The following is an 18,261-nucleotide window of genomic DNA, read 5'->3' on the forward strand; positions in this document are numbered from 1 at the left end:
AGAATTTAGCAAATTTTGCAGCTGGATATCCTAATAGTTTATTGAGGAAAGAAAGACATCAAATTTCAATATAGTATTCTAATCTTTTCATTTACAACCTACAGAAAGAAAGTATACAAAAACATCAAATCAAATACACAGAAACACAAGAAAGAAAATACATCTAAATCAGCAGAATTACATTTAAGATGGAAGGCAGTGCATTAGAAGTTTACAATGTTGTATGTAAGTATAGGTTTAACATGTTAATATGCTGCATAAATGTAAAACATAAGTACAGACTGTTGCTGTTCTCTCTTACAGTGGGAGAGCCTATTCGCATTCAGTTCACTGGTTATATTTGGTGAAAAAGCTCGAAGTGCTCACATCATTACATTTTATTTTTATTTTCATCAGGAGCATTCAAAAGCGCATTTACATTCATGCCATATTCACACTGGGGTTCTCTTTCACTTGCTCTCTCTTTTCTCTTTATCTCTATCTATTCCTCTCTTTCCCCTCCTCTTACTCTCTCCCTTTCGCTTTCTTTCTGTCTATCTCTCCTTTCTTGGATCTGTCTTTCATGTCACTCCATTAGCTAGGGTTGCAGAGGGAGGGCTGATGGCTTCTCTCTCCGGCGTCCTTGCTGCGGTTTTGCTGCAGCTGTTCGGCTGTGATAAAGAGAGGAAAGAGGAGAAGTTTTCACACTAATTACAACACAATAATGAAGTACTTGGTAAAAGGCACAGTGAAAATGAAGGTCAAACAGTCATTAATATGAAGTGAATAGAGTCTATAAGAAAGCATCTGTAAAGTGAACAGAGATTACTGGAGAGGGGATAAAGTCATTTTTTACTAGATAGAAGCAAGTTAAGAACATTTACCAGTTACACTGGCAGAACTGCTTGGACATCAGTAGCTGGCGGTCATACTTCATCTTCTGCAATTTTCTCTATAGCAGAAAAAAATGTCACATTATATTTTTTTCCTTTGCTTCAGTAATCCATCCTCCTTCATTCCACCTACCAATTTAAATTTACAAAGCAGCATATAAAGATTGTCTGGATGATTTTCTTTACTTACCTTCCTTCTTCTGATCCTCTTGCATAAGACAAGGACAAAGACCATCAGGAGAACCACAACCAGGCAGCAAACTCCAATGGCAACCCACACCCACCAGCTGAACCCCAGCAGCACAGCACTACCACCTGGTTGAGCCATGAAAACAGATCCCAGCAGAAAGCGAAGATAATGAATCAATGACACATCCAGTGAAGAATCACTTCCGGCAATATGTGCTCATATAAGGTTTACACAAACAAACACAAGCAGTACGCACAGTTGGGGCAGGTTTCCTCATTGACGTTCTTTGAGACTTGCAAAGTGACTGGTGCAGGTGTTGTAGGAGCAGGCACTGAAAGCAAAAACATACATCTTGCTTAAATCAGTGGCCACATAGGGAACTTTTGTTGTGGTAAAAACCATATGCAAAGACTTTGGTAGAGGCCAGTGTCCTACCTTTAACTTTGATTTCTAAGCTCTCACTATACACCTCCGTGCCATGGGAGAATGTACACTTCCAGATCCCTGCATCTGAGAGGGCCACAGATTTGAGTTTAACTGTGTGTGACTCTGTGTGTGACTTTGCTGGTGGAAGTTCATCTGGCCTCTTCCACGACGCTGTGGAGCCTTGGTCCAGACCTTTCACCTGACACTGGAGCGTAAGCTTACTGCCCAGCTGGAGATCACTAGAGGGACTGGCTGAGACTGACAGAGAGAGGGACAACAGACAGGGGCGAGGACACAGAGTGAATCACAAAGAGAAAGGGGAGGCCATGCTGAACAAAGGACTTCATCCAAACCATTAGGAACATGACACATCCTTATGACATGATAGGAAGAGCAAAATGAAAATATATCATGATACTTATTGATGGACAAATGGAGACACATGGAGGTCAGTTTAATCATCATGAGAAGTACTGCGCAGCTTGTGAAAATAGTTGTATAACAGGGAGGTTTCTGAAGTTTGAAGAAATAACCCTGATTATGTCATTAGAGTTATTTCAGTCTGGGCTATGAAAATATGATCAGGAGGCCTCTATTTTACACTCTGGGGGAGGGGAGTTTTGAAGATGTGGAAGTCGAAGAGGAAGGGAGGGTCTAGCGAAAGACATTATCGAGTTGTATTGTGGGAATTGTAGGACCCTGTGTTTTTGGAGCTTTAGCCATTTTAGGGACAAGAAGCAGGATATTTTGACCATTCTTTTTTACATGTCTCTTGTGAATCCCTTAAGTTTATAAAGATGCAATAGTAAAAAAAAAAAACATTGTGTGTGTGTGTAACAGTAGATTTATGTTTAATGTATATCAATCTTTTGCATTAAAGGCATAACATTTATATTATTTAATTAAATAAATTCTTCAAAAGTTACTTTAATCGTTTAGTAAATCTGACGAAATTATTCTTATCAGTAAAACTGACCTGTGATAGTAAACAGTTTAAATGAAATTCACTTCAATAGACTATTTTCAAATACTGGTGTATTTTAAAATCTTTTATTAATCGAAGTGCTGTAGATGTAAATGGAGAGGATTTTCATTTAACACAATACAATGAGTATCGCCAGAAAGACAAGTATTTAATATGCACTTCCTTTTTCTTTGATTCAAAATCCTAATTGTAATAATGAGATAAACCCCACTCACTCTGTGTTCCATGCAATTTGCAAATACATTTTTATTAGGTCTTCTGCTTACCTGAGACAACAAGAAGTATATGTTCTTGAGACTGCCTATCTGCCTTGCAAGTGAACTTTCCAGCATCTTCTTCCTTCACTCCCATGATCTCCAGATCCATATCTTGCTTCAACCTTAACCTTGACACAATGTCAAATTTGCCTAATGGAGAAAATGCATGTAGTGTAATTAGCAACAGTGAAAATTAAAAAACAATATATTGTGCTCTAGGTAATGTCTAAAGTCTGTTTATACCTTTGCGAGGGATGCTGTCCCTTTTATTAATGTTAATAATCTGGTTACTTCCATGATACCACTCCAGGTTAGTGAAGCTGCTGACCCCACACTCGATTGGGACATTCTGCCCTGGTTTTGTGAGGATCACTTTGCCTGCAGCAGATAGTGCACTCAGCACTGAAGAGAGGATCACATTCATGAAGCTCATTTAATATGATATATTATTCACAGGAGAATACCACAAACTATGTGTATTAAGACAAGGACAAACGATGTTATTGCAATATATTCGCATTACTTTGAATTGGAGACTCATATATTGAGTTTGAAGTTAAAGGGCAATTTATCAGGTTGAATTTAAGGAGTTGGCAGGCATCTGAGATGAGTAAAACACAACTGCAGCTATTTTCCAAGGTAGAGTAAAAAAAGTCTTGTAAATATAAAGGGGCATATTTGGATCTAGGTTACTGGCAACTCATTAACCTTTCTTTTAAAGGATTATTTACAATTATTTTTCAGAAGTAAATTCACTCACCAAACCCAAACCACATGATGGTATTCATTTTGATCATTGGATCTAAGGGGGGAAAATAACAGACACAAATGTACATTTCTGTCAAGACAAAATGATTAAAGAAAAAAATTGAATGCCGTAGTTCACGGTGTGAAAGCGAGCCGTACAGAGCTTCTGTTTGAGACGATACAAAGTTCACCAAGAAACATGTGATCCCTAACCACTAAGATAGCTCTCTACTTCCTTTCTCTATCTCTCGTATCAAAAAATGTTTAAACTTGCTTCATAAAAAACTGAAACAAATGTCACTAGGAAAAATCCAGCATATGTTTTGGCTCTTTTGTATTTAATTAATGTGCTCAGTAATGAGCAGCATGTTAAGATGCCTTGCTGTAGACCTGTTCCAAATTTTTATTGTACATCAGAAACAAGTGCTGTTTAAAGAAAGCAATACTTTTGTTGTGCACTTTTGTTACTAATAAGGCAACTGAATCAAAGAAAGTCTGACAAGCTATTTCAGTGTTCTTTGAAACATTTCATGATTTTGAAAGGTTTAATAATTAACTTCAGTAAGCTAAAATACTCAAATTTAGTTGAACAATTTCAAATTTTAAAGCCGCAAATGAGATCTTCATATTTTAGTTATTTTGGATAGCCAGAATAATTAATTAATAAATACTTAGATAACTGTATCAAAATTGATATAAAAAGTCTCATTTGACATTTCAATATATTTCACCTCTGTGACTGAACAATACTTATAAATTGAGATCATAAAGGAATCTTCAACCTTTAAAAATCAAATTGACCTTGATATACACACTGAAGGCTTGGAGACATGGTTAAGCACACTTTTCTTCTTCAGATTTGTTTAAGAGCATTTACTATAGGCTCCTACACTTTTGATTATGATTACAGAGATTAGAGGACAGACAATAGCAACCTACAAAAATGTTTAATATCTATTTGTTATTAAATTGGTTCATCCGTCATTTTGTTACGTTTGAACCACATTACGGAGCAAAAGAAAAATGGCTTCAGAATGGTCACATTAAATGCAATAATTTCATTTTACAATATAAAACCCGATTTCATAATCTAGTTTGAGATCTTACCTTAATTTTGAGCCAGTGCTGTCTTTTCGTGCTGTTACTGAAGGCCAAAATCTTAACTAATCCTCTGTGCTTCACTTCATCGAACACAAGAGCGCAAGGATGCAAAAACTGTAGAAGGCGGAAGACATCTAAAAAGAAACCTGCACTTTGGAAAGTTGTAGGCCAATGCAAACCCCAGCTCTTTGTGGTTTTGCTCTTCATGCCTGCGCTTTCTTGCAAACCAAGCCTGGGATTTTGTACACAGTTTTGACATGAAGCTGAGCAAAGTTCTGTACAGTGGCTTAAAAACACTTATTTAAAAGGACACAAGCATTAACCATGATATGTTAAACCGACAATTTGTAGGATTGTGTCAACTCATCACTAATTTTGAGTCATGATGTCAAAATCATAAGAGAAAAACGTAGAATAGTGAAGTGATACTAAGCTAAAAAACCAACTCCATGATTAATCATTCAAAAAAGAAAAAAGGCAGAATGACAGAAAGACAATTCTTTATTTGTCACAGCAGAAGTAACAAAGGATGTTTGCAAAATAAAAACAAAATAAACCAAAAATCACCCAGATATCACCCTCACCAAACTGTTGACTTTTTTTTTTATTTGCTTTTTGTAACACACATTTGAGCTGTTTGATTTCCTGACATTTTCTTCTCATCGCGGACGTTGAACTGTTTTTACTTCCTCATTGAATTGGGTAGAGGAGGAGTTGGTGCCGGGCCAATGACTACTGACGGCAGTGGAAATCAATAGTCAGGACACAGATTAACGGTGATAGTTAAGCATACTTATTAATGAGGGGTGAATGGACTTAGCAAACAAAGTCCCTCTAATGTCTGGGGCCTGTTACATGAAGCAGGTTTTCTGAATTATCTGGATATATTTGCTGAGTAAAACCTGGAACAGTTATTATAGCAGATTTAATATGGTTCTCAGTTTCACTCAGCATTATTGTCCAGGTAACTAACTGAATCTGCCTCTCTGAACAGGCCCATGGTTTGCAATCAGTGGATCAAACGAAAAATCTCCTCCCAACACCTTATCTGTACATCTGCACCAATTTATTTAACTGTGTATATATGCAATCTGAGAGATTTATTTACACTTTTGTCAGTTGTGAAGCGTGCCAGGGCATTTGTAAGAGCTTGGTGGGGTGCGACTATGTATGTTGTCTTGTGTGTTCTCCCCACGTGTAATGCTCCTTTGTCTCATTCAGCCACTCTCCGGTAAAAGTAGAGGTATCCCAGGTCTTTGGGAGGTTTCTCTGAAGCACACACCTTCTGATCGTTGAAGATGACCCACCTGTGAAACAGAAAGAGATCACTCAGTGCACAAGAAGTGACTTGATAACATACAAGTTATGGATTTGACTATGTATAACTAATAGAGTGGCTTTTTAAATTACCAGGTCTTATTTGAAAATAAAATATCCACCACTTGGGTAAAGTTACACCTGCTTTTCCCAGATGCCCAATAACATAATATTAGTACACATAATGGTTCAAGTCCTGTGTTCAAAGAAGCATCCACTTGTACAGATGGGATACTTTCTATACATCTAAAATACAAAATAAATCTAGCATTTTCTTCCTAAGTGGATATAAACCATTTAATCCTCAGTTCTGTGACAGGTTAATACTTTGCACTGTGTTCACATCAGCAGCTGTTATTGTTCAGACCAGACCTGGAGTATGGTGCCCCCTGCTGAGGCACCGTAAAACCAGCTACTTCAGTACATGAACTACTGATTAGAGAACAGAAAGCATACAAGTTACAAGACTGGAATGTGTTTCTGTTTTTTTTTTTCCTTTCAAAACATGGGATCTGCATGAAAAAAAATTCTTTCAGGATCTTAGACTTGCAATGATATTTTTGAACAGCAATCAAAGCTAGAAACACAAGTAGTAAAGTGGTAAAGTACAAGCAAATAAACACTTACTGCTGATCCTTCTTGATGTGACAGACGTAGTGGCCGCACATTGTGCTCGTCCCCATGTGACTGATGAACGCAAACAGCTCATACTCTGGATAAAGGAGAGAAACCATGAGTTCAATTGTAATTAGAAAATATATATGATATATATTAGAAAATATGAAATTATATTATGGGGGTTGAAAGAACATTAGACATTAAATAGAAGATGGTAATGTTGCTGCCATCTATATTTCATGTTTCTGAATAAGGTACAGTAATGATCATTCTGAATGCCTCCTCTCTCATCCTTCTCACTCACTGCCTGGTCCGTCTCTGACACGAGGCCCAGGCGGAGGATCCCTGCCACCCTCACTCTCTGCGGCCGAGCGACCGCCTTCAGACACATCCATGGACTCCAGGTCATCCAGGTGGGAGAAGATCCAGTCCACTGCCCGGTCCAGGACATTACTCTGTGAAACAAACACCAGTTAAGAGATACATTATTAGAGAATATTAACAAATGGAGCTTTAAGTAAAATATGAGCTTTTCAAGGAGTCTGTTTTGATTTTACAGTACAAGTACAATATTATTTTAAGTTAGACGGCCAAAGACAGCCGATGTCATTTCTTCTGAGGTTGGCCATCAGATTACAGAAACATTGCAAAATACATGAGACGGATGGTACTAATTTTTGACATAGCATTATGTGGTAGCTGCGTTTATTTTTAAGTAGTTGGGTTGTGATATTTTGATAAAAGTATTTAAAATACTATGAAAGTTAGACGGTGTAGTCGCTCATCCGTCCAGGAATGTTCCATTGTAGAAAAGGTTTCAATCGTAGTCACTATGAAAGTTCCCTTCTATAAAAAGGAGCCAACATTTATACATACATACATACATACATACATACAACATTAATAATATAACTGTCAACAGCAGTAGTCAACAGGGTAGCCTCTGCTCTTCTGCCACGCTGCAAAAGTGTTTTCTATGGCTCAACATGAGACTGGTACTATTGCTAATGACGGGACAACAGCACAGAAAGAATGCTTTGCTTACCTTGATCATGTGGCCTGGAGGATTGAGCGTCACTCAAACTGGTACCTGCAGCTCTTTGCCTAACTAGTTCACTTGTGTAAAAGTGACCCGCCGACAAATAAGAGGCAAGACATTGTCTAAATGTAGATCGTGACCTGCGCATACTCTGGAAAAACGCTTCCACATATTACTGCACCTAAAATTTTTCTGTAGCTGCCTCAGTAAAAGCCAAAAGCCATCCAGAAATGTTACGTTAGTTAGCAGATGTTTTCTGTCTATCTACTCTCATTAATCAGCGGGGCTTGGTCCTGTGACCCATTGCACTCAGTTCTTTTTTTAAACTAACTTCTGGCTGTTTCATTTGGACACGTAGGCAAAACCTTACATGGTAGCTGATATAAATTATTTTGTCACAACCAACACAAAAATTCTGGAGATACAGTAACTAAAATCTAAGACATATCTCTTACCAGTGCTTCTGAGACAGCTTAGTTTAATGCAACTTTAAGTAAAATCCTGATGCTCATTTTTGTTGAGGTATTAAGGCCAACAACTGGTTAGTCTCCAAGAATGACGAAAACTTGGCTACACTAAAAAGGGAGCAGTACTTTTAGACAAGTGATGTGAAATTAGTCAAATCCCCATCTCTAACTGGACGGAGTTTGATTCTAACCGTGGCTCGAAGTGCTTTGGTTGCCTGGTCTCGGCTGAAGCCCATGGAAACAATGGTTGCCAGGTGCTCCTCAGAGAGGCTCTCTGTGGGTGTGGTCCCAGGGCCGGAGCTGCAGCCTGGCAACACCAGGGGGGCTCCGAAGTCTGCAGCCAATCAGAAAGAGGAGAAAATGAAGAATTAGGGGAGCAGTCAGACTGATTGATGATTTGCTTTCTTGTAAATTCCCACTGCTCTGCACACCTGGGTCATCCATATGGCTCATGATCCAATTCATGGCAGCATCGATTCCAGTGTTCCCAGTGTAGTACACCGCTTTCCTGCAGGCCTCCAGTGGGAATCCCATCTCACATAACTGGGACACAGTGGAGTCATCAAGGACTGGAGCTGAGTGTGTGATGAGAGGAAAAAGTCGAATTACTTGGATGTACATTGTTTGTTTGCTTGTTTTTATTTTTTGTGGAAACACTGATTATTTACAAAAGGAAAAACATTGTTGTTCTGTTTTTGTGCCCTGAGCACTTCCTTAATATTAACAAAAGCTTTTAAAAAAAAAATGACAAAAGGCAAAATAATGAAAATACTATATAGAAATGTGAACTGATATACTCCAAAAACAGAACCATTAAGATATTGCTTCTTTAATTTGAAATGTAACTCAAATCACTTCACATTATGAAAAAGTAAACAAATAATAAGGCAACGGAAGGTCACAAGAAAACAGAAAAGGCAGAAAAGAAGAAAAGAAGAAAAGGAGGAAACAAGGGTGCACAAGGAAAAGAGCAGAAATGACAGACAGACTAACACAGCAGTGGGGAGTAGAGTGAGTCGTCCTCCTCGTTGCCATGGGAACCCAGGATACCTTTAACCTCCACGTCTGGGGTCATGAGTGGGGGCGGGGCCACCTCTGGCAGAAGCTCCTCCCCTGGCTGCTGGCCGGTTGCACGCAGCGCGCTCAGATCCAGAGTATCAGGAACATCAATGCTCACGTCTGCACAGAAGAAAATCATACAGCGCTCAAAACTACTTTTCATTTCAAATTACCCATCATCCATTGTAGTCCAAATGTTTGTTTTAAATAATAATAATAATAAAAATACATTTTATTTGTGGGCGCCTTTCAAGACAAGCTGAGGATGAGCGCACGGAGAGGGAGGGGTTGTACACCTGAAGGAGGTCAGAAAGATAAGTGGGGACTAGGTTGTGGAGGTCTTTGAAGGTGAGCAGAAGGTTTTAATAGTCAATCCGGTATTGGGCAGGGAGCCAGTGTAGTTGGATGAGAGTGGGGGTGATGCACTCGAATGATTTGGTGCGGTTGATGTTCCGGGCATGTTGCTGTCAGGTTAATGTAATGTAAGGTAGTGATACTACTATCAAACTTCAGTTATACAGTGAATTATCCTTATTGTTATTTTGTATTTTAACTACTACCTTTAAATTTATTTTAACTTTTCTTTTTGGGTAGTTTATTTAGTACTGTGGTTTTATTTCAACGGGGCTAGTTGGTTTGTTATTTTGGCCAGGACCAGTTAAAGTAAAGCTTCCCTATCTGTCAATAAAAGATTGAAAAAACGGAACAAATTGACTCTTCATAGTCTTCATCTAGTCTTACGATACTCCCTTCTCCTCAAGACCAACTTGGGAGTCGTAACACATGCAGAAGCAACAACCTGGAGACAATCGCATTCGTTTTGATTCACCCATGAAACAGAAACACAGAGTTGTTCTCTACTCCACCAAATGACAAAAGAACTTTAAACAAAACGGTAAAAAGCTGATCGTTGCCATCAATGGCTTCCCAAATCTCTGTAATTTAACTTTAACGAGCTCCTGGGACTTGAATAAGAAAAACTGTGTGTTAACACCTTACGTAGGAAATTAACTTATTCGTCGTCCGCCAGTGTAGTGACAATAGGAGGAAATCGGAGCAGAGTATGTAAATTACCGTCTAAACACTAAACACACCCACAAGCTTTAGGTTTATAAGAGGCAAGAGAGAGCCTGCCACTTTGAATCTGTATGTGTTAACTGGGGGTAATACCATTCCCACTTACCAAACTTAAATTTCTTTTGGCTAATTTTGCTCATTTTAGTTTGATCATTACAAGTTTAACAGTAGCTTTAAGCATCAGTACTGTTGCTATGATTACTTGCAGCAAAAGACACTGACCAGTCAATCAGGAACAAGTTTTTTGCCTGTGGCCACAGTATAAAAGATGACTGTATGAATGACAGTGAGCCACTACAACATGAATTGTTGTATTTATATCAGGAGTTTTAATACAAAATCCTTTAGACTATACTATGGCATAGTGTGTTCCAATGAGCAGATTTCCAACTGCAAGAAACATATCCAACTTTTCAAGACAAACATTTAATAATATCTTTGCTCACCCAGTTTCTTGGGAACCCAGTCAAGGCCAAAGGTGAACTTCTTAATCTGGATGACCAGGTGGTCAGGGAAAGAGGCAAAGCGGGTCGTTCTGATAAATGAGACAAAAGCTGATATTAATAAAATACATCTTAAGTTTCAATTCAATTACTAATTTTCAGTATGTGTGGCTGTCTCTCTTCATACTTTGTAGCAGTAGTCTTGGTCTGCACAGCTGAGCTCCAGAAGTCTGTAAGGATCTCTGGTTCGCTGAGGGCTGCCATGCAAGCTGTGAAGGGGATTTGTGCACGCACTGTGGGGGCTGATGAGTCCCCCTCCTCACGCCGGCGTTCTGCCTCCTGAAGCTCTTCTGTTAGAGAAATATGTACATGGTTGTGAAACAACAACTTGTACACCACTATATGACAAGAAAGTATTAATACAACTCAGGATATAAACCATATGCATATACTGTATTTCTATAGGTGTGGGGAAACATCTTTTTATGATTTAAAAAAAAATTAATAAGGATCTCATCTGACACATACAGAGCCCTCATCTAACCACCTTAACTCCACCAATTTTACACATGAAGATTAGTTAGATTAGTTTTTTTAACTTGTCATGAGGAGTACTATACAGCAAAAAAGACAAAGTATCATGCACCCAAACCTGACTGTTGGTTTCTTACCCATCTTCTCCTCAAATAGATAACTGTCAGTGCCTTTTTTTTATATTAAACTGGAATATGTAATTCCCAAAATGTCTTTTCTGGGCTCACTGTTTTTGTTTTTAAAATTTCGCAGCACTTCCTTGCTACCTGCCGCACGTTGGTTGGATGCTACACTATGGCCTCTGCACTCCACGTTGAGCAAAGCTCATACCACTGACCATGTGTAGAGTTGCAGATTGAAATGGACATTGTATCCCGTCAGCCCTTCACCTGTGTTGGTAGCCTGGTCCATCGGCACAGGTAGCTGGACGATGTAATCCACCCGCTGGGTGTACTTGGCTTTCTGTGATTGCTGACACACAATCCTCTCCTCCACCAGGAACCTGAAGGCTTCAGATGGGTTGGACCCAGAGCGACAGTTCCTCTGTGGGGGAAAAGAAATAATAATATAAGAGGGGGACCAAAGCTGGGGACCAAATAGAGAAGCAGAATGAGAGAGTTACTTTACCTCCACCATGTTTATGAAGTGCAATAAAAACTCCTGAGCATCCTGTTGTCGATTGGTGGAGAACTCTGGGTGGCCCCGCCCAACAAGTGCTTTGAACATTCGTGGTGCTATGCCAATTTGGTCTCCCTGCAAACAAAGCATGAACAGTCTGATTTGTCAACAGTGAGGGCTAATATTAGGTAGACCACATTCGCACTTATTTCTGAGAGAAAATCCCACATGTGCCACAGATATCTGCTAAACCTAAGACTTGTAAATCCACTGTGACTGATTGTTTCTTCTTACCCTGGGTTCAGATGCACCATTTTCATCTCCAGGGTCTGGTGCTGGTTTGGAATACTCTCCCGACAACAGACCGTAGCCGAGCTTGGCTCTGTGATAAACAAACAAAGCTGACATCACTGCACATCCAACAATATACCAGAGTCTCACACAAGAGGAGGATTTGAATAGGCCTAGTTGTATTTTTGGCATTCAAATAACATGATAGAATGTCTAATCAGGGAGAAGACTTTCTCATCTCTGGTGGGAATAAAAAAGTTTTTGTACAGCAACAAAAGTAGAGATTGTTTAGAATTAGACCAGATACACATCAGATCTGGCAGATTTCAATTTTAAGTGGAAACATAAGATAATAGTGTAAAATAAGTTACTGCACTGAAAGAGTGTCAAGTTACTGTATAGGACATACACATGAGCAATGTTGATCATACCAGACTAAGGTTTCACTTTTGTTTTCACAATGAGACACTCTGTCAGTTTAGATGAGACACAGTAGAAGCAAAGCTCTTTTTTCCTGCAATGGCATAGAGCTAAAATGACACAAGGCCAAGAGTCATTACAGGTATGTCTAAACCCTGCTGATATCAATAGAGCATTTCAATTCAGGAGGATAACCCACATAAAAAACAAAAATCACATTTAAACACGGAGCTGCCTGAAAAGGAGTCAGTAATCCGCTTTGTGACTGACAGCTGGCACACGATGAGTGTGCTTGTGCATATTTATGAGGATGGTTTATTTCCATCTACTGTGCGTGATGGCAACGTTTTCAAGACAAATAGGGAAATAGGGCAGGATGTGTGTTTGAACTGAATTGAACTGTGCTATAGGAGAAGAGGTAGGCAAAATAAAGCACTTTGGAATTTGTAATATTTTATTTGTCCTTCAATTCTAAGGGGTGATTTTCAGGTATCTAATGGTAATACAAGAGCTTGTCATAGAAAATAATCACACATTAGGACAGGACACTCACACTTGGGTTTTGAAGTCCTGGGTGGGGTCGCTTGGGGCTTCATCAATGATCTTGTCGATGTTAGACACGTACCTGGAAGGCATGAAGAAAAGGATATGAAACAAATTCTTTACATTTAGTATCTTACTGTTAATGCTGTACAGTGTGAAAGTGTGACTTTTTAGAGGAAGATTTAAGAAATCAGAAATTTCTACTGCTATAATAATTGATTACAATATTTTCATTGCAGTCTGCCATAAGAATTAATATTGTCTTTTATCACAAGAAGCGACATGGTCAACATAACAACTGGGAGGAACAGGAGTATGGGGGCTGTGAGTAAATGAGGGTACTAACTTGCTCTGGAAGTCTGGAACGGTGAAGAGCACTTGCATGACAGAGTTGAGGTAGCAGCTGTTGCCCAGGTTCTTCATGCCAGTCAAGCCGGGGCCAAACAGGGGCCGTAGGGTGGTCCCAGATTCCTGGATTACCTCCCACTCCCCCACACGCTGGTTCACAGCAATCTCCAGCTCTGTCATCGTCCGCTCAGTCTGAGAGCAAAAAAGTCAAAGGGATAAGAGAATGAAGGACGCAGGGTACAAGCAAATTAAATTCTATGCAGCAACCTCCTTGCGTAAAGGCAAGTTTTGAGAATTATGAGCAAATTTCACCAATACAAAGTGGTAATGACAGGAGACAGACAAGGGATAAACTACAAAACACATTATCACAGGACTAAGTGCTGCACTTTGTCTTCTGCTCCATTGTAGCCCAATTCCTCCACCCCCTGTCTGTGCAACATCATTATGTGTGTGCAGCAATACATTAGCAAGACAAGGAACAACATTAGAGTACACAGTGAGAGGTACAGAGATGTTAGACTTTGATAACTGTATAGTCTGCACTCTGCATGAGAGGAGAGCAGGTGGCAAAGAAATTAATGGCAGCAGGGAATCAGAAAAAACAGGTGTTTAGGAAAATATCTGAAACTGGGGAAAGCTGATATGATAATGGGTATGCCGTGAAAGTAAGAGCACATCGGTAATAATACTATAATAATCCTTTAATAATATGTTACAGACTAGAAACAAGAAAAAAATCCAATATCTCTGACTAAATTTGTAACACTTTAATCGTAAAGCAGAGGGTTGAGCAATACTTCTGTGTACAAAAATTTGATCTGATGTTGAACATAGTAAACCAGTGGGAAAATGGGCAGATCTGATATTCGCAATTATCAATGACAGAAAAAAAAAACATAAACAAAGTTTGCTTCCACTAAAAACAGCAGAAACACAGAACTTGCCTTCTCCATGGTCATCATGTCAATGCCAAAGTGAGCTAGGTGCTCTGGTAATTTGGAATCCAGCACCATGTCATCCTCATCATAGGAATACACATCTGGACATACAAAACAGTAGAGGCAATTAAGGGCAATGAAGCACTAAGCTTCAGACAAATGTACATACTGTATATAGTCCAACTATTTTTAATAACAGATCAACCATAGCCCACATATTATTCCCTCGATATTTAAAGTCCAATCCAAATCACATTTAGTTGTCTATTTTAGCAGACAAAAATAATGTCAACAAGTTTTTGTTTTTATTATAAAAAAAATGGACCAAAATGTTATTTGCATGTACGCTTACATGCTGTTTAGTGTGCTGCAGCTGAACAGCTAATTAGATATTTAGCCTGCAAATTGATGTTAGCAGTGCATTTTTCATCGGTGAATGTTTTATTGGTGACTCGTTCAACAAGCTAAGGTGTAGAACAACACGTGTGTTCAGGTTTGTAAGTTAGATGAGAAGGAGACTTTAGCATGAAAGCTAGTGTGGGTTCTTGTTCAAAGTCTGTTGCTCTCGTGTTGTGTAGCAGGCTGTTGTCTGGCTTTTAGTCAGTGTTACCGTCTACCCATGATAGAACGAGTGACAATACTGTTTTATCCAAACATGGTTTGAAATTACACAATTTGATTGGCTGTATGGAAACAAGTTCTCCAGCTACATAGTAAAAAAAATAGACTAACATTTTTACCACAGAAAAATCATCGTGACATCTGCTTACCTGCTCCATCGGGAGTGATGGTACCGAGTTTGACAGCAAGTGGGTATCCTGTCTCCTGGAAGTGGAGAAGGGCATGGTTGTTGCCCCCGGAGCCATCAAAATACCTGCGACCACACAGCACTTTGCCGTCCGTCAGGTTCATCCAAATATTCTCCTGGAGGTCACACACATCACACCGCCAGCCGCTAGGATGTAGAAAAGACAAATAACACAAACTCCCCAATACACGTGTTGTGAAATAAATGTTTGACTCGTGTACTGCCCTTGAAGATCTTGTAGGCTTTGACTAATAAAATTCAGCAGCTATCTCTATTTGCATAATTATTAGAATCATTTCCATTCTCCTGGATGAAACTAACAGAAATGTCACATTTCCTTCACTATTTCCTTGTCATTTTCCACTGTTTGAGATTTGACTGGCGCTCTTTTGATGACATCATCTCATTACACCCCCTTCTTCTGCTATGGCATGTACTATATTTTAATGGCACCTGAATGGAGAATTAGTGCCACTAACTGTTTATCTCAAGATGCTTAACTTCTAATATTCATTTAATGGTAGTGGATGGAAACGCATATTACTTTGCATTTTCTTTTGGTGCCAATAACTGGTCTCTTTCATCATCGATCATTTACAGACTGTCCTTTGCTGCTTAATTTCAGTGTGTCTAAACCCAGTTTAGAATTGTTGTGCAATGTTATCGGACCAAACAGCTGATCTGTCATGTACTCGCTACATCATTATTTATTCACAAACGCATTTGTCAGATAAAATCTTTATGGACAAAAATGAAAAAAACACAAACATGTAAAACCTTTTTAGCTATATATTGTGGTTGTTTTGACTCATTTTGTAGCTTCCATCCAACTTTTCTAATTAAATAATTTGCATTAAAATGCTTGGATGCTTGCATATTAACCTTTAAAAAGAAAATCAAGAGTCCTAGATTAATTAACTGTCTCGAACCAGTTCTTCTTCTTCATGAGGTGTATGTATATTATTAAACAATTATTAGGCTTATACTATAATAGTGGCATAAAAACAGAAAAATTAAATCATTAATCGCAGTTTGTATGACAGTCGTTGCAGTTTTGTACATTCTTTCATTTTAGAGCAGAAGAAGAAGCTTTGTTTATTAAGTCACTCATTTTTCAGGAATTGCATGGTAGGTTTATTTAAAAGGGACAGCTGTGACCTAATGTCTCACCGGGGAGGGATCTTGACTCCGTTGTCAAGCTGCTTAAGGTCAGCGGCATGCCTTGACTCCTGTCTCACCTCTCCATCCCACTGTTGAACTTGTAAGGTATGAGACACTGAGTCGGCTGCCATGATACCCGCCATCGATAGGGACACCTTCAGGGATGGCAAATTAATCAACAAGAACAAATTAGACCTGACTAACAGCTCATGCTGAAACTTCTCAACTATGCCCGAATGTTCTATTAGTATTAAGGACTATATCTACATGTATTTATTATTATATGAAGAATAACTTGTCAAAGATCTGTAAAGACTGCCTATATTTGCAGCAAGCATCTGTGCTATGTCACTCACTACATTATTTATATTATGACAATGTGATTTTTGGTATTGTGAAACTGTACCTGTGTACATTGCCATTGTGACAACCCTGAAAGAACCGTAACAGAATGATAACATTTCTCTTGCCAGAAAACACACAAGGTATCTCACCCGCTCTCTCACAACGTCAGGCATGGTAGCAAGGTCCTCTGATGTCACTTCTTGTCTGTCAGGTAAAATTACTACCTTTACATCCTCCTCATACTGCTCCTGCTCCACATCAAAACCACCTTCAATCCCTGGATAGACCAAAAACAAGAAGAAATGAAGACACAGGTCAGTCTCAAAAGAGGATACCTGTATAATCTGTGTTTGTGTAAACACTCTTTTATACACTCACCTATAGCCAATCTGGTGGGCTTTTTCTTAGGCGGGTGTCCAGATCCAGAGTTATTGTCATCTTCTTTCTGTGAGAAGGACACAGGATATCAGTGGGTGTTGAGATTAGTTAAGACATGTTAGGATATGGTGCTGATCGTGTCAAACATAATTTAGATATGTGTCCATGTGGAATTGACCAGTGTCTTAAGGAAAATAAATCATAATTAAGTGTCCACCTTAGCCTTGCGAGTCCGGGTGATGTGGAAGTAAGCCCTCTGGCCAGTCCGAGCATGGTGCCTGTCCACATACTGACTCCCAAAACCCAAGAAACTGTTCATGCACACATACAGGCCTCCTTCACTCTCCTGTAAAAAAAGACAATTAAATTAATATTAATTCATTTATTAAATGAATTAATATTAAATGTTACAACCTGTCCTTATCTCTCTCCACCGTGACACAACACTGGAAAGTTAAAGTTGAATGCAATGTGGGTGTCTTAACCATGTCACATCATCAGTTACTATATTTTAGCCAACTAACGTTAGCTCTACAGTCACATCACTTGCTAACGCTTGTAAATCTGCTCAACACTGGTTCAATGTTATCTAAGTCCACGAAAAACGTCAACGTCAAAATTGAGATATTATAGGCTAAGTTACGTTAAATAGCATGAACAGTCCTGCCACAGCTGTAACCAGAAAACGACCAAGTTAGCTTGCTAGCTAGTTTGACAGCATACCCAAATACACTAACATAGCTAGCTAACAAGCTACAGCAGCTAAGTTTCCATTACAGTGCATTATTAGCTTAGCTTGACGCTAGCTTGCTAGTTATTTGAAACAGAATAATCTACGAAGCCAGTACGTCAAAGTATGACAGCAATGACAAAATGTTGCATTAAACAAAAACAAGAGAGTGGAAGGGGGTAAGAAATTAACCAACACTGTTTGATTTGTAATGGGAAGATGGCTCACCGGCGAGGAAAATGACAAGGCGCATTCGTCTTTGTGGACACGGTCCCCGGGCTTCGGAACCCGAATTGTGGACAAAACCGACATCAAAACCTCACCAACATCCGCCATGACAAGCTAGCTAGTTCCGCCTTTCAGTGGGACACTTGCTCCTCTGAGTTTGGACCCCCAGCCTCTTGATTACCCGGCTTGGAAGAGTGTCCGTTGTCTAGCCCGTCTTCTGCTGTCTGTGTTCGGCTGAATGAATCATGAGATGCTGCCTGGTGTTGAGGGAAGGCCGAACGAACTCAGTTGCCCGCACGCCGACGGACTGCAGCTCGT

General features: G+C 39.3%; 2 protein-coding genes across 3 annotated transcripts; both read right to left on the reverse strand.

Moving 5' to 3' along the window:
- Window positions 1-13: 13 nt before the first annotated feature.
- Window positions 14-4,853, reverse strand: cd4-2.2 (CD4-2 molecule, tandem duplicate 2). The gene is made up of 9 exons (XM_044209084.1): window positions 4,585-4,853; window positions 3,491-3,532; window positions 2,974-3,132; window positions 2,740-2,880; window positions 1,498-1,746; window positions 1,319-1,393; window positions 1,063-1,187; window positions 864-931; window positions 14-650 (listed from the first exon to the last, which is right to left on the reverse strand). Exons 2-9 carry the CDS (start codon window positions 3,525-3,527, stop codon window positions 578-580), a joined length of 927 nt encoding a protein of 308 aa, XP_044065019.1. The 5' UTR covers window positions 3,528-3,532; window positions 4,585-4,853; the 3' UTR covers window positions 14-577.
- A 208-nt stretch (window positions 4,854-5,061) lies between these two features.
- On the reverse strand, window positions 5,062-18,258 carry usp5 (ubiquitin specific peptidase 5 (isopeptidase T)). 2 transcript variants are annotated; one of them, XM_044208892.1, is made up of 20 exons: window positions 17,944-18,258; window positions 17,203-17,331; window positions 16,986-17,052; window positions 16,757-16,884; window positions 16,272-16,417; window positions 15,064-15,248; window positions 14,300-14,394; window positions 13,351-13,544; window positions 13,015-13,086; window positions 12,045-12,132; window positions 11,760-11,885; window positions 11,522-11,675; window positions 10,786-10,948; window positions 10,602-10,690; window positions 9,013-9,198; window positions 8,451-8,594; window positions 8,211-8,353; window positions 6,818-6,968; window positions 6,523-6,607; window positions 5,062-5,885 (listed from the first exon to the last, which is right to left on the reverse strand). In XM_044208892.1, exons 1-20 carry the CDS (start codon window positions 18,049-18,051, stop codon window positions 5,792-5,794), a joined length of 2,547 nt encoding a protein of 848 aa, XP_044064827.1. In that variant the 5' UTR covers window positions 18,052-18,258; the 3' UTR covers window positions 5,062-5,791. The 2 variants fall into 2 exon arrangements, with proteins under 2 accessions (XP_044064827.1, XP_044064828.1); XM_044208893.1 differs by having other exon boundaries at window positions 9,070-9,198; window positions 17,944-18,257.
- Window positions 18,259-18,261: the final 3 nt, after the last annotated feature.

This window comes from Siniperca chuatsi, linkage group LG9 (genome assembly GCF_020085105.1).
Source record: "Siniperca chuatsi isolate FFG_IHB_CAS linkage group LG9, ASM2008510v1, whole genome shotgun sequence".
Lineage (NCBI taxonomy): Eukaryota > Metazoa > Chordata > Actinopteri > Centrarchiformes > Sinipercidae > Siniperca > Siniperca chuatsi.